Here is a 16,551-nt window from a genome sequence, read left to right as displayed (position 1 = left end):
CTCAGAGTGTGGTTGTTGGATTGTATCACAGTTGCTCGGGGGTTATTAAAACTGTAAGTTCCTGGGTCTCGTCATAGACCTGTTGATTCAGAATCTGTTATAGGGGGAGCCCAAGAATTTGTGACTTGAAGCACATTTATAGGTGATTTTTATTGTTTAATTTCCATGTCGAATTATTTAAATTCCATTTTTGGTAGTTGTATATGTTATTTCATACTGTTATAGGGCTATTGACATTTTGGCTAAGACTTCCACTCTGTGGCACTTTATAGGCACAGCAGGACCTTTAAAATCCTTGGCTCCTACCTACCAAGTGCGTTGTCATCCCCAGAATGCCTTCACACATTCCCAAACACGTCCTTTCTAACACAGGGGGCTAGTGTCCTCCCTAATAAAGCATCACTGCTGTATACTTCTTCTACTATTCGAGAAGTTACTCTTATTAATACATGTATCTAATTGAAGACCTCACATTACTCGCTAACTCTACACACCTCCTAAATAATACACATTCCCGAGAGCCCTTTAATATCAATCACACCTTTCCATTTACATGCCATTTGTTCAGTATTTGAGTTCTATCTTTTTAAAAATGGCATAAATTAGACATTATTATTACTGCTCTCTACAGTCATCAGTGTTTGTTTATATCAACCCAAGATTGCCAAATTACTTTATTTTTGCACCTTTTGGCATTTAGACTGTCTTGAAACTTTTTTTAAAATCTTGAACTATACCTTTAGAAGGATATACTCCATGCCTTTTGGTGGTAAACTCAGTTTTTATCAAAAAATGTATGGGTTTTTTTTTTGTCCTATTTCTTGAATGATGTTTTTACCTAGGAATGCAGTTCTAAATGACTTAATTACTCTTACCAGAGTATTATTCCGACCTTTATTATTTTTCTGAGAAGTCTAATTGTTGTTCCTTTATAGGAACCTTTCTCTGTCTGATTTTAAAGATCACCTCCTTGCCTTTGGCGGTTTGCAGTTTCATCTGATGTGTCTGGATGTGGATTTCTTTTTTTATCCTTCTTGGGACTTTTAGTGTCTCCTGAATATGGCATCCTTTCTTTATTCTGGAAAAATTTCAGCCAATGTCCCTTGAAGTATTGCTGCTTCTCCATTTTTTTCCTGTTCTTTCCTTCTGAAATTTTAATCAAATGTAAGTTAATCTCTCTTTCTTGAGATGAGATTTAATGAGACGGGATGGTTTTAAGATGTCTCTTAATCTCTTTCATGTCTTTTATTTCTTTGGCTTTCTTTCCTGATTCAGGTCAGTCATTTTGTTTACTGATTCTTTCTCTGTGTCTACTCCAGTTAGGTTTTTAATTTCAAGGATTATGTATTTTTTCCCCAGAAATTCTATTAGGTGTTTTTTGTTTTTTTTTTTTTTCCTGTCTGCCTAGTCATTTTTGTTAGCCTCTTATTTCTGGCCTATATATTCAGTATTTTATTTCTGTACATTTTTATTTTATATTTTGAGAGTGGGAGAGGGGAGGGGCAGAGAAAGATAGGGGATCCGAAGTCGGCTCTGTGCTGACAGCAGTTAGCCCAGTGCAGGGCTTGAACTCACAAACCATGAGATCATGACCTGAGCCCAAGTCAACCACTCAACCAACTGAACCACCCAGGTGCCCCAATTTCTGTAAACTTTTAAGGCATACCTAATTGTAATTTTATATTATATATCTGTAAATTCCAAATTTTTAATTTCTTGTAGGTTTAATTCTGTTTTTTATAGCTTTTGCTGCTGTGGTAGTTTGTTTCCTTTTGGTTTGATAATTTTGTTAATTTCCTATTTGGATAATAGTCATATTTAGGAATCTCCTGGGATGTGGGTTGAAGGTATGTTTGACTTCATGCAGAGAATTTGCTTCTCTTTCTGACAGGTGCCTTGCATTACCACCAACCTAGAAACAGCTGAAATTCATTTATTGGCTTGAGGCCCTGGTCCTTGTAAGAAGTGTAAATTTATACTTAACTGAGAACAGGCTTGTAATAATTTTCACTGGACCCCATTCCCGTGAAGTCCTGATTCATATGGTTGTGTTTTTATTTGCTCTCTTCGTCAGTGGCCAGACATGCCCAGCCCCCATACCTACTCATTCACTGAAGGGTGAGGCCTTTCACGGGTATTGCTGGTTTTAAGTAGTGGTCTCAGTTCCACCTTTCATCACATCTAATAAAAATCAAAATTCAAGTCTCTATATTTGTTTTTTTTTTTAATTTTTTTTAATGTTTATTTATTTTTGAGAGAGACAGAGTGCGAGTGGGGAAAGGGCAGAGAGAGAGGAAGACACAGAATCCGAAGCAGGTTCCAGGCTCTGAGCTGTCAACACAGAGCCCGACGCGGGGCTCAAACTCACAAGCTGTGAGATCATGACCTGAGCTGAAGTCAGTCGCTCAACTGACTGAGCCACCCAGGCGCCCCTCAAGTCTCTATATTTGAAGTTTGAGCTAAGATCATGGTTTTAGCTCTTGCGCACCACTCTAATTTCATTAAATAAACACATTCAACAGATATTTTTGATTAATTACTATTTTCTCTTTGTTTTTGCTGTCTGTGGATTTCTTGTGAGTTTAGCAGTGCATTTAAAAGAGTATTTGTTGTGGGGCACTTGGGTAGCTCAGCTGGTTAAGTGTCTGACTCTTGATTTCAGCTCAGGTCATGAACTCATGGTTCCTGAGCTTGAGCCCCATCTTGGGCTCTGAGCTGAGCCTGGAGCCTACTTGGGATTCTCTGTCTCCTTCTCTCTCTACCCTTCCCCCCTGCTCTCTCAAAATAAAGACTTTACTTGTTGCATCTTATTTGCTTTATCTAGGTATTTGTAATATGAGGGATTCTCATATCTCAGCTAATGCTGAGCAAAAAATCCAAAAGCAAAAACCTCAGGTAATTTCTATTTACACTGGGGTTTGAGCACCACTGGGCCAGAGATGCTGCTGCTGTTGCTTCTATAATGGGAAGTTGGAATTTGGTTATCTGCACCCTTATGTTTTCCCAAACTCAATGCCACTGTTAAGTTTTAACCGTGTTAGTAGTTAAATTGACATTTGTAGTCTGCCATTGAAAAATGTTACTGATACAGAATAAGCCCACTTTGAATTCTGAATTAAATTTTGAAGTATAATTTATTATGTTGCCTTTTATCATGCACAGATTATTTTCCACTACATGCAGTCATTTGCTAAGTGCATTTTTTTTTAAATGTTTATTTTTGAGAGACTGGGAGAGAGCACAAGTGGGGCAGGGGCAGAGAAAGAGGGAGACAGAAGATTGCAAAAGGGGAGCTGCGCTGACAGCAGACAGCCAGAGGTAGGGCTTGAACTCCTGGACCATGAGATCATGACCTGAGCTCATGACCTAAGCTGAAGTCGAACACTTAACCAACTAAGCCCTCCAGGCGCCCCTGCTAAGTGCATTTTTCACAAAAAGTTAGCATGATAGTCTCAATCTGGTTTTTTTTTTTTTTTTAATTAGCACCATATAGTCCCAGAAATTTAGATCTTTAAACATCTGGTTTTAAAGGGGCACCTGGGTAGCTCAGTCAGTTGAGCGTCTGACTCTTGATTTCAGCTCGGGTCGTGATCCCAGGGTTGTGGGATTGAGCCCCGTGTGTGGCTCCATGTTAAGTGTGGAGCCTGCTTGAGATTCTCTCCTGCTCCTTTCCCATTCATGCTCTGTCACTAAAATAAAACAAAAAAATTTTTTTAAAATCTGGTTTTAAGAAATAAAGAGCGATTTAAGGTGATTCTGGAAAATAGAGGCTATTGTAAAGATAACGTGTGATATGAAACTGGAAAGTTGTCAGGAACTCAAGGCAGCTTTGGAGATCTGTTCCTTTCTCATGGTCTCTTATAATTTTTTTCTGCGCATTTGTTCTATTCTCTGTTCTTTATTAACTATCTCCTCATAGTATCTTTTCTACTTCTTCAAATCTTTACTTTGCCAAAGGTCTTGCTTGCTAAGACCCTGGCATAATTTTATGGCATAGTTTTCACACTGGGTTACATTGTGTAGTGGTACTGTTTCTCAGGATTTCCAAGTTCACACTTTTTAGACCTGTGATGTCTAATATAGTTGTCACTAGCTACACATGACTATTAAAATGAAAATAATGTGTTGGATCTGTATGCTGTTAACTGTAAAACACTGATGAAAGATACCAGAGAAAACCTAAACAGAGATTGGTGTTCATGGATTGGAAGACTACATAGTAAAGATACCAGTTCTCTCCAAATTGATTTATAGATTTAATGCAATTCCAAATAATCCCAGCAGGATTAAAAAATATATATACAGACAGGTCGATTCTAAAATGTATAGGGAAAGGCAAAAGACCTTGAATAGCTGAAGCAACTTTGAAAAAGAAAAAGAGGATCACATAATAATTAATTTTTAAGACTTTTTGTAAAGCTACAGGAATCAAGACTGCGTGTAGTATTAGTAAGGGATAGACACAAGATCAGTGGATCTATATAGAATCCAGAAATACACCCACACAGGTATAGCCAACTGATTTTGACAGAGGTGAAAGGCAGTTCAATGCAGGAAGGATAGTCGTTTCAACAAACAGAACAGTTGGACATATTCCTGCAAAAACAAAAAACCTCGACCTAAGTGTCCCACCTTAAAGAAAAATTAAAGTAAAATGTATCAAATCTAAATGTGAAACTTTTTTAGAAGAAAGCACAGGAGAAAATTGGGATTGAGCAAAAAGATTTTTTTGGACATGACACCAAAGCACAATCCATGAAAAAAAATAGTGGATAAATTAGACTTTATAAAAAATATAAACTTTTACTCTCTGTATTAGTTTACTAGGGCTGCCATAACAAAGTACCACAGATTGGGAGGCTCAAACAATTGAAATTTTATTTTCTCGCAGTTGTGGAGACTGGAAATTCAAGATCAAGGTGTTGGTAGAGTTGGCTTCTCCTCAGTCTCTCCATAGATTTCAGGTGGCCACCTTCTTGCTGTTTCTCACATGGTCTTTTCACTGTGCGTGCACATCTCTGGATCCCTTCCTGTTCTTGTAAGAACGCTAGCCCTACTGGATTAGAGCCACCCGTATGGCTTCATTTAACCTGAATTACCTCTTTAAAAGGGCTGTCTCCAAATACAGTTACATTCTAAGGTATTGGGGGTTAGGACTAAAACATACGAATTTTAGGAATGAATGCACACAATTCAGCCATAACACTCTGCAAATGATGCTATTAAGAGAATGAAAAGAACTTGTATCTGGAATGTGTAAAGAACTCTCAAAACTCAACAATACGAAAATAAACATCCCAATTAAAACATAGGAAAAAGATTAGAACACACTTCACCAAAGGATGGCAAGTGAGCACATGAATAGATATTCAACATCATTAGCCATTAGGGAAGTGCAAACTGAAACCACCACAACATGCCATTACACACTTGTTAGAATGGCCAAAATTAAAAGTATAATACCAGTTACTGGCAAGGATGTAGAACAACTGGGACACTCATAAATTGCTGCTGGAAATGGACAATGGTATGGCTACTTTAGAAAGAGTTTGATAGTTTTTTACAAAGTTAAACATATACCTATCATATGACCCAGTTTCACTCTGGGGTATTTTTGTAACCTGTACTCAAATTTCTAGGAAGCTTGATTCATAGTCACCAAAAACTAAAACTAGTATGTCCTTTCACTGGTGGTGGATGAATGGTGGTAATATCCATACAATAGAAAACTACTAAAAAATGAGAAGGAATGAACTAACAGTACATGCAGCCATTTGGTGAAAGAAGACAGTTTCAAAAAGTGACATGATGATGGGCGCCTGGGTGGTTCAGTCGGTTAAGCGTCTGACTTTGGCTCATGGTTCGTGAGTTTGAGGCCTGCGTCGGGTTCTGTGCTGACAGCTCAGAGCCTGGAGCCTGCTTCGGATTCTGTGTCTCCCTCTCTCTCTGCCCCTCCCCTGCCCATGCTCTGCATATCTCTCAAAAATAAATAAACATTAAAACTTTTTTTAAAAAGTTACATAATGAATGTTTAAATTTATATGAAATTCTTGAAAAGACAGAACTGTAGTGGCAAAGATCCAGTCAGTGGTTGCCAAGGGTTGGGGGAGGCAAGAATATAACTTCCAAGGGAGTTTTTGCAGTAATGGAACTTTTTTGCTTCTGGCTGGTGATGATGGTTATACAAGTCTATACATGTGTTGAAACTACTAGAACTATGTTTTTTAAAGTTGATTTTTTCCAGTTATAAGCTAAATAAATCCTGGGGATGTAATCTACAGCATGTACTACAGTGATCACAGTTCTGTATTGTATATTTGGAAGATGGTGAGAGAATCGTTCTTAAAAGGTCTCATCACAAGAAAAAAGAACTTTTAAGTGCGTGTGGTGGTAGATGTTAACTAAATTTATTGTGGTAACCAGTTTGCGGTATGTACATATATCAAGTTATGTTGTACACCTGAAACTAATATATTTTAAATGTAGTAATGCCTCAGAAAATTAAAACTCCCAAATATAAATATTTTACTGCATGCACAAATATATAAAATTCAGTTTTTCAGTTGTACTAGACATATTTTAGTTGGTCAATAACTACATGTGGCAGTCTATTTATTGCACAATGCAGATACAGAACATTGCCATCAATGCAGAAAGTCCTGTTGGACAACGCTGTTGTAGAGTGAGAGTCAGCCAGTTTTTCCTGTAAACAACCCAATAGTAGGTCTTTCAGGTACTTCATATGGTCTCCTTCTCAACTACTCAACTCTACCATTGTATTGTGAAAGCAGCCATGGACAGTACTTAAATGCACATGGCTGTGTTCTAGAAAAACTTTATAAAAATGGACCTGTTTCAAATCAAGAAACAGACTCTTAACTACAGAGAACAAATAGGTGGTTACCAGAGGTGAGGTGAATGGAGGGGATGGGTGAAATAGGTGAAGGGGATTAAGAGTATACTTTATCATAATGAGCACTGAGTAATGTACAGAACTGCTGAATCACTGTATTGTGCACCTGAAACTAATAGAACACTGGAATTAAAAAAACAAAATGGATATGTTTGCTGACCCCTATGTTAGAGAATCTGGCCTATATCCTTTCTTCATGTCAGCTCAGGGTTTACTGGTGGAGTGACCTTGTGTTTTACCATTCAAATTAAATAAAAATTTAAGTATAATTTTGAGAATGAAAGTGGGCACTATTAAGAATTCTGTTAGGACTTAGGCATAAACTAGGAGTGTCCTAAGCAAACCAGGGACTGAGATCACTCTGGCTGTCAGTCTTCTAGTGTATTTAGTTGCCCTTGTGGTAGGCTCACACTCGTTCAAGTAACTGGAAAGGCAGTCAAAACTATTCCTTCAGCAGGGACTGTGGGTTAGCCATCTCCCTCTGTAAGGGAGTATTTATATGGGAGGTACCCTGAGGCTTGGCCCTCCATTTACACTCAAAATAGCCCGTGTTTTCTGTCCCAGTGCCCTTGCTCATGCTTTTCTTCCTATGCCCTCTTTCCCATCCCTCTTCTGTGTTTGTTGTTATCCAGCCCATCTTGCAAACCTCTGATTAAATGGTAATCTCCTTCATAAAGCCATCCCTGTAACACCCCTTTCAGACTTAGAAGTTGGTATTTATTTTATGAAACTCCTGGCACAGTGCCTTATACCATGTCTCCAGACCTGGTGGGACGTCAGAAGCACCTCAGTAGCTTTGAGTACAGATTTATGGTTCCTGTCTTAAATCTGTTGATTGAAAACCGCTGGTGGTGTTTTGTTGTTGTTGTTGTTGTAGCTAGTTTAGTATATGGAATCTGTTAATTTAGACTTAAATTATTCGATGTAAACATTGACCTTTGTAAGGAACGTTAGAAATAGCCTTTCTTCATTTTCTTGTTTTTATTTTTTTTTAATTTTTTTTTAAAGTTTATTTATTTTTGAGACAGAGAGAGACAGAGCATGAACGGGGGAGGGTCAGAGAGAGAGGGAGATACAGAATCTGAAACAGGCTCCAGGCTCTGAGCGGTCAGCACAGAGCCTGACGCGGGGCTCGAACTTACAGATCGGGAGATCATGACCTGAGCCGAAGTCGGACGCTCAACCGACTGAGCCACCCAGGCGCCCCATTCACTTTCTTGTTTTTAAATTGCGGGAACAGAATTGGGAAGAAGACACAGGGAAATCACTTGTTCAGATCCCATTGCTAGTTACTGGCAGGACTAAACTTCACATATCTTCACTCCCATTTCTGAGCCTTTCTTCTTCATATTCATGTCAGACAAACCTTTCTAAGGTATAAGCTTTGAATACCTGGAAGTGCTTGGTCGTAGTCAATGGTCAGATTATTTTATTGGTAGTGATGGTCTCTAACTCACTTTATATAGTATGTAGCATACTTTTTGCTTCTTAACGATTGCTTCTGGATTATGTTGTTTACTCCCACTCTCACACTCAGGGGATATTTTTCTGATAGTTGGAGATGGTGCAGTAGTCAGCGTGAAATTATCTCAGAAAAATCCTTTCCCAAATTCCATCATGAATGGCCTCTAAAAGGCTGACTGAACCAAGCTGACTTCTGGGATACCTTTGAATCATAACAGTTTGCAAAATCCCCTCTAAACTGAGACCAGTTCTAGATCTGTAGGACTTCCTAACCAGGCCCACTCCCATTTGAGAAAGGTTACCCAGGATCTTTGGGAGTATGTGTGTTTGGGATGTCCAAGCCAGAATAGAGATAGGGAAAAAGGCATGGGGGAAGTGATGATGACCTAAGCTGAGCTTTAAAGGATTATCTAGGAGTTAGGCCCAGGAAGGAGTTGGGGCAAGCATTCGTCTCGGCAGTATGTTCCAAAGGGCAAACGTGTGGATAGCATTGGGGAATGGCAAGTTGTTTAGTTTGGCTGCAGCACAAAAGTGCAAATTAGGAAGTGACGGGGGCAATATAGTAGAGAGTTTTATAGTTAAAATGCTATATTTCTCAACTAGATATACGCACGCAAAAGAATGAAATTGGAGTTCTCCTGGACGCCATGCCAAAATTCACTCACAATGGATCATAGATCTAAATGGAAGAGCTAAAATTTTAAGATGCTTAGAAGAAAAGATAAGAAAAAAATTTTGGGGACCTTGGGCTAGACATTAGTTTTTTAGCTATAACACCAAAAGCACAAGCAACAAAAAATAAATTTAAAAACTTGATCAAAACTAAAACCTTTTGTGCTTCAAAGAACACCATCAAGAAAATCAAGACAATCCACAGGTTGGGATTAAATATTTGCAAATCATGTAACTGATAAGAGACTTACATCACAATCTATAAAGAATTCTAGGTCAGTAATAAAAAGACAACACAAAAATGGGCAAAAGTTGAATATGACATTTCTCCAAAGAAAATATTCAGATGGCCAGTGAGCATAAAAAGATGCTCAACATCATTAGTCATTAGTGAACTGCAACTCAGACCACAATGAGATACTACTTCACACCCACTAGGACAGCTGAAATAAAAAACGTAACAACAAATGTTGGCAAGGATGTGGAGATATAGAACCCTTGTGTATTGCTGGTGACAATATAAAATGGTGCTGCCACTTTGGAGAAACGTTTGACAGTCCTTCAAAAAGCTAAACATAGAGTTGCCATGTGATTCGGCACTTCCCCTCTTAGGTCTGTCTGTACCCAAGAGAATTAGAAACAAAAATGTGTATGCTAACATTCATAGAAGCATTATTCATAATAGCCCCAAAGTGGAAACAGCCTAAATATCCTTCAGCTGACAAATCGATAAATAAATTGTGGTACTTCCATACAGTGGAGTATATTCAGTAACGAAAGGAATCATGCACTGATACACCATACATCATGAGTGAACCGGAAAATGTTATGCTCAGTGAAAGAAGCCAGTCACAAAGGACCACATTTTGTATAATCCTATTTTTATGAACTATCCAGAGTAGTCAACTCCATAGAGGTAGAAAGTAGACCAGTAGCTGTCAGGAACTGGGAGGAGGAGGAATAGGGAGTGACTGCTAATTGATTGGCGTAGGGTTTCTTTTTGGGGTGATGAGAAGTTCCAAAGTTAGAAAGCAGTGATGGTTATGAAACTGTGAATGTACTTAAAACCACTGAATTGTATGCACTGAAAGGGTAAACTTTATGGTATGTGAATTATATCTCAATAAAAGCTGTTATGAAAAGTGTTGTAATTAGTGAAAAATTTAAATTCTCTTGACAAGGAATTTGAGATTTGTCTTTATAAAAAGGGTTCCTTCCTTCCTTTCCTTCCTTTCCTTCCTTTCGCACAGGAGTTGGGTAGAAGCAAAGAGAATCCCAAGTGCAGAGCCCTGTGCAGGGCTAGATCTCACCAACCACGAGATCATGACCTCAGCCCAAAGCAAGAGTCAGATGCTTAACTGACTGAGCCACCTAGGTGCCCCTTGAATTTTGTCTTTAAAACAATGGTGTGTATTCCTGAAGAGTTTTCCATTCAAGAACAACATGATCTGAATATCACTTTCAAAATAAGTGAAGAATGGTGGGCAAGCCAGTGATGTGGCAGACAACTCCTAGGTCTAGATGCTAAGAATATTTATCCTCAGTTTTCTGCCCTGAGTAAGTCTGAAATTTTCACATTATTGATACTGAATTAAAAAATTTTTAGGGGCACCTGGGTGGCTCAGTCGGTTGAGCGTCCGACTTCGGCTCAGGTCACGATCTCGCGGTCCGTGAGTTCGAGCCCCGCGTCAGGCTCTGGGCTGACGGCTCGGAGCCTGGAGCCTGCTTCCGATTCTGTCTCCCTCTCTCTCTGCCCCTCCCCCGTTCATGCTCTGTCTCTCTCTGTCTCAAAAATAAATAAATGTTAAAAAAATAAAAATAAAAAAAAAATTTTAACTTTAGGGGTGCCTGAATGGCTCATTCAGTTGAACGTCTGACTCATGATTTGGCTCAGGCCATGATCTCATGGTTTGTGGGTTTCAGCCCTGCATCAGGCTCTGTGCTGACAGTGCAGAACCTGCTTGGAATTTTCTCTCTCCCTCTCTCTCTGCCCCTTCCCCATTTGTACTTTCTCTCTCTCTCAATATAAGTAAGTAAAACTTAAAAAAAAATTTTTTTAACTTTGTACATGGCAATATTTTATAATATTTACCTTGTTCTCATTTTCTTCCTAATAAATTGCTCTGGGTGATTGCAAAAAGATTAGTAGTTGCAGAGTATAAGAGATACTATTACTTTTTATATTTAACTCCGTATATAATCTTGACCATTGTAAATTTAGAGACAGCAAAACATGATTTAGCTAGAAGACCAAGAATTTTTTTTTTTTTTTTTTTTTTTTTTGAGAGAGAGCAAGCGAGCGAGTGCAGGAGCTCGTATGCAAGCAGGGGAGGGACAGGGAGAGAGAGAGAATCTTATGCTGGCTCCATGCAGGGTGTGGAGCTCGATCCACATGGGGCTCAATCTCAGGACCCTGAGATCAAAGAATCTGACACTTGCTTAATCAACTGAGCTTACCCAGGAACCCCAAAACCAAGATTCTTGATGAATCATAATGCTTTAAAGACTTTTTGTTAATAAATGTCTGTCTGCTGCATTTTGATGCAGAAAAGCTCAGAAATTCAACTTGTCTGGGTTTTTTGTTGTAATTTTTCTTTTTGTGAATTACCTTAGTTCTGTCAAATAAAGTTACATACTGGAAAATATTTCAGAAGGTAAAAAAAAAAGGTAGTAATCATTAGGTGTCTTCTGTTTTTTTGTTCATTCTAAAGAATCATAATTTTAAGGACTCGTTTGTTATCCTTAAAATTCTGGAATGATTTAAATTTTGAAAAATTATATCTGAAGTCACGCCTGTAGTAAACATTGACTTCAGTCTGATAAGTGCTACTGATAGTTTGCTGTCCCAGTTTCTCTGTTAAATATGTGCTGGTGTTAACTATTAGTAAATCTGTTTTTAGAAGAGAGTTGTACATTGTGTACAGTAGCCATTTTGGACACTCTCTGTAACTTGTGTTGTCAGTAGACACTGTGCCCTCTTGTGGTCAATTAGAAACAAAATTTCAGCTATAAAAAATCATCCTGGCTTTCTGTGAGTTCATATTCTCTCTGCTCTTCTGTAATGGAATCACCCATACTCTGATTTTCTTTCTTCCTTTCTTTCTTTCTTTCTTTCTTTCTTTCTTTCTTTCTTTCTTTCTTTCTTTCTTTCTTTCTTTCTTTCTTTCTTTCTTCCTTCCTTCCTTCCTTCCTTCCTTCCTTCCTTCCTTCCTTTCTTTTTTTAAATGTTTATTTTTGAGAGAGAGACAGAGAGAGAGAGAGACAGAGAGCATGAATGGGGGAGGGGCAGAGAGAGAGGAAGACCACAGAATCCAAAGCAGGCTCCAGGCTCGGAGCGAGCCCAGTGTGGGGCTCAAACTCATGAACCGTGAGATCATGACCTGAGCTGAAGTCGAACGCTTAACCAGTTGAGCCACCCATGCGACCCTGAATTTCTTTGCGTGAACAGAAAATAAAACCATGGCAGGATTTTTAAATGGAGAATTGAGAAGTGGGGAGAGTAGCATCTTGTCTTAGTTTGTTTGGAGAAGTGCTAGCAAAGATGGGGGTTAGAGGACAGAGTGTCTAGGGGGAGCCTGACAGGGCAGGTTCATGAAGTGTGAGGAGAAAAAGCAAGTAGTTGTGATAATGTTTGAGAAGATTTATGAGTCCTGTTTCTGTGATATACCTGAGTATTGTACAGGTACACTTTGCTGGCCCTTCACAAAATGCTCCCAGAATGGTGTTCTGATTTTATTTCTGTTTCAGTGTGTGTGTGTGTGTGTGTGTGTGTGTATCTTCTCATTCAAGAGAAGGGAATGAGCACTTATCTAGCACTATATTGAAATGTCTATCTCATTTAACAGAAACTAAGTTTAGTTTGAAGTAACTGTTCAAATCTGTTTTGTACTGCTTATAATAAGTTGGCCATGGTAAGTGTTCATTGGTTATGGGAATTTTTTCAGAAGGAATGAATTTTCCCTACAAATTTCAGTTAAAATTTTTTCTTAATTTATATGGGGAGATCTCTCTTTTATAAAAATATTTATTTAAGTAATCTCTGCAGTCTTTGTGGGGCTCAGATTCATAACCCTAAGATCAAGAATCACATGCCCTTCCAATTCAGCCAGCCAGGCACCCCAGTAGGGGGAGATCTTTTTAATACCTTTGAGTTAAAAGGTTAAATTTTATATTTCAGCAATGGCTGTGCCCCATATCTACCTTCCTAGATTATCATCTGACCTTTTTAATGCCCCAGTATTCTTAGAAGGGTTCTATTGTTAATGCTGCTATCATTGCTTGTAGATGATTCACTGATCTTCACCAATCCATTAATAAGAAAGTGTTGTGGGCGCTTTGCTGGCTCAGTTGGCAGAGTGTGTGATTCTTGATCTTGAGGTTGTGAGCTCAAGGCCCACATTGGGTGTATAGATTAGTTAAAAATAAATAAAATTAAAAAAAATATGAGAGTGTTGCAGTTCAGCTCACAGGACTGTATCTTTCTGTGATCAGTGAATTGTGTGTATTGATCTTCATTGGCTGATATGAAAGTTAAGTTTCAGTGAGCAGTTTTATGTAACAGTTGTAACAGTTGCAAGTATTTTGAAAGTTCTGATCAAATTATAAAACATTTTAAGTTGACAAAGAATTACTGCCATTTGCATATAAATTGAAAAGACAGCTTCAGCTTATTACATAATTACAGTTGTAAATACCAGCAATTTAATGTTATTGATTGATCTCTTAAATAATTTTTATTTTTAATATATGGCTCATGAAATATATTTGATTTGTACTGAACTGCACTGAATTGATTGTACCATCAGCTGTGTTTAAACAGATGCGCGGGGGGGGGGGCTGTTTTTATATTTATATTATTATATGCTTATAAATTATTAGCTTTTCATATTCTCAGATTTTTAAGATTAAAAGTTTAAGGCTAGTTAATCAATTCAAAATTTTAAATGGACTTAGAATGAATGGCAATAAAGTGTAATGCTTAAAAGCTCAGACTCTGAAATCAGTCTTCTTGGATTAGAATCATTACTGTTGCTTACTAGCAATATGGCCTCGGCAAGTGCTTTAACTTGTCTGTGCTTCAGTTTTGTCATCTGCAAAGTGGATATAATATTAGTACCTACCTCATAAGATTGTTGTGAGGATAAATGAATTAAGAAAAAATACTTAGGACAGTGCCTGGCACATCCTGAAGTCTCTGTATGTGTTAATTATTATTATCACTGTTATTAGATTTACACTTGAATTAATGTTGGCATTCATTGTAAAGAATATATTGTTTGCTTTGTAAATATAAACCCCTTTTACAGTTCTTGCATTAAAAATTATTTCTGTATAACTGAAAATAAACAGTAAACTAAAATGACATTTATAAAGTTTTTCATGAAAACTTTTTTTTACAGTTATTTTTTCTTCTCTTTTAGGCACGGAATGTTAACACTGGTGAATTGGCAGCAATTAAAGTAATAAAACTGGAACCAGGTAAACTGAAATTTGATGTTTCTTATTGCTGTAAGCCACTGCATATCTTTAAGGCTGATTTTAATGATGTTTGGTCAGCATTTTCTGATTGTTCCTAACATCTTCTGGGAAATAGAACTGGGGTCTACTCTTTCCTCCTCCTCTTTGAGTTCTGTAGACACCTGACTCAGTTCTTCTTGAAAAAATAACTCATAATGGGGGGAGGAGGAGAACTCCTGAAGAGACTGTTCCTTCTAACTCAGTTGAGCCAACTTGCCACCAGTCTCTAGTGCTGTTTTTCTAGGTTAGCACTGTCCTGTACTGAGAGGGCATTGTGATGCCAGGGGGAAAACACTGAACTGAGATTGGAGTGCCTGTAGTCCAGTTCTTTCTGTCCCACACTCTTGCTGTGTGAACTTGGGCAGGTAGCTTCTCTGGGTCTCCTCTGTTTTCTCAGTAGACCTAACCCTCCCATTTTATGAGTCATTAATATTGTAATACTAGGTTACCTTCCAACTTGAGCAGCTTATTGTAGAGCCTCTAGATGACTCTGCTTTTTTTTTTTCTGCTTCAGCTATATTTTCTCTCTGAAATCCCCTACCCTTTACAAAACCCATGTCGTTATGAGCTAACTACATACCCTTGTTTATCCTCTCTTAAAAGTCCTTTTTCGGGGCGCCTGGGTGGTTCAGTTGGTTGTGCGTCTGACTTTGGCTCACGTCATGATCTCGCGGTTCGTGCTCTGGTGCTGACGGCTCAGAGCCTGGAGCCTGCTTCAGATTCTGTGTCCCCGTCTCTCTGCCCCACCCCTGCTTGTGCTTTGTCTCTCTCTGTCTTTCAAAAATGAATAAACATTCATTAAAAAATTTTTTTTTTTAAATCCTTCCTCTTTTTTTCTCTTTTCTATCATAAACAAGTAGTTGTGCTAAGTGTCTAGACTGAGTTCCACGGTGATGGTACTGCCTTTCTGATGGCTTCCTTCACAACAAATTGATAATACATGAATTTGGTAAAAACAAGTTTTATTCCTGGTGTGAGCAGAAATCCATTTGGTAGTTTTTTTGTTTCTGTTTTTGTTGTTTTAAGGAGGGCACTCTTTTTTGAAAAGTCCAGATAGTAAAGTATTTTAGGCTTTGTGGACCATATGTGGTCTCTGCATACAGTTACCCCTCTTTCCTCCCTCTCTGTCTCCTTTCTCCCCCTAAAATGTAAAAACCATTCTTAGCCATTCTTAGCAAACCAGGCCACCTGCAGCTGTAGTTTTCCTGCCCTTGATTTAGATCATCAGTAGACTTTTTAGAAGTGCCATTAAGATGAAATTTAAGGATGTGTTGATGGACTGTGATCAAACCACACTTAAATATAATGAATGAAAAAATACTTTCTCAGTTACACATATTTACAGATTTTGTATAGTCTAATTAATACTCTAACATACAAGATAGTTTTTTCTTTGAATCTCCTCTGTTTTTAGGGGATATTTAAAGTTGGTGAAATCTGAGGTAAAAAAAAAAAAAAGTGAAGATTTGGCATTTGAAGCAGGGTCTTCATTTGTAATCAGTAAGGAGTGGCTCTGTTATTGATGAAATCGTCTCTAATTAGAAGCAGTTTGTACATACATCATTCCTTCCAATCAGTTTAGTGTCTCCTGTTTCAGGTCTTCCTGCCTCTGCTCTAAGAGCACTTAACCACGTCTGTATTGTCATTCTAGAAATGCCTTTCTTTGTTCCAAGGCTTTTGGTCAAGTTTGTGTCCATAGCACTGAACTTAGTGTCTGGTACACGGTACCTGTTCAGTACCTCTTAAAACTTCCTTTAAAAAATTAGGAACTTGAAAAATCTTTCTGTTCATCAAGTCCTTTGTTTTCTGATTAATGCAATGTTTCTGTTGTTACGATGTGAATCTTAAACTGTCATGCATATGTTGATCATTGTTTTAAAAGTAGAAAATACAATTAAATAAAAAGAAGAAAAATCATTCATGTTCTATCCAGAGATAACAGGGTTATTATCATTTATATGTTACTACATATACCCTTTAGTTTA

The 16,551-nt window shown here is 37.9% G+C and overlaps 1 protein-coding gene across 6 annotated transcripts in view; it reads left to right on the top strand.

Annotated features, from left to right (window-relative positions):
• The window catches only part of MAP4K3 (mitogen-activated protein kinase kinase kinase kinase 3), a 209,286-nt gene that overhangs the window by 52,174 nt on the left and 140,561 nt on the right, over window positions 1-16,551 (top strand). For 5 of the 6 annotated variants that reach the window (XR_009248374.1, XR_009248373.1, XR_009248375.1 and 2 more), the window contains exon 2: window positions 14,470-14,527. Coding sequence is in view for 2 of the 6 variants with exons in the window: in XM_058683127.1 (XP_058539110.1) it covers window positions 14,470-14,527 (58 nt within the window). In the remaining 4 variants the exon portion in view is untranslated. Of the gene's footprint in view, window positions 1-14,469; window positions 14,528-16,551 lie in introns of those variants that run through there. The other variant, XM_058683128.1, reaches the window with a different exon arrangement.

This window comes from Neofelis nebulosa, chromosome 9, assembly GCF_028018385.1.
Source record: "Neofelis nebulosa isolate mNeoNeb1 chromosome 9, mNeoNeb1.pri, whole genome shotgun sequence".
In the NCBI taxonomy this organism is placed as follows: Eukaryota; Metazoa; Chordata; class Mammalia; order Carnivora; family Felidae; genus Neofelis; species Neofelis nebulosa.
The sequence above is the reverse complement of the archived record's forward strand: the minus strand, read 5'-3'. Positions and strand labels throughout refer to the sequence as shown.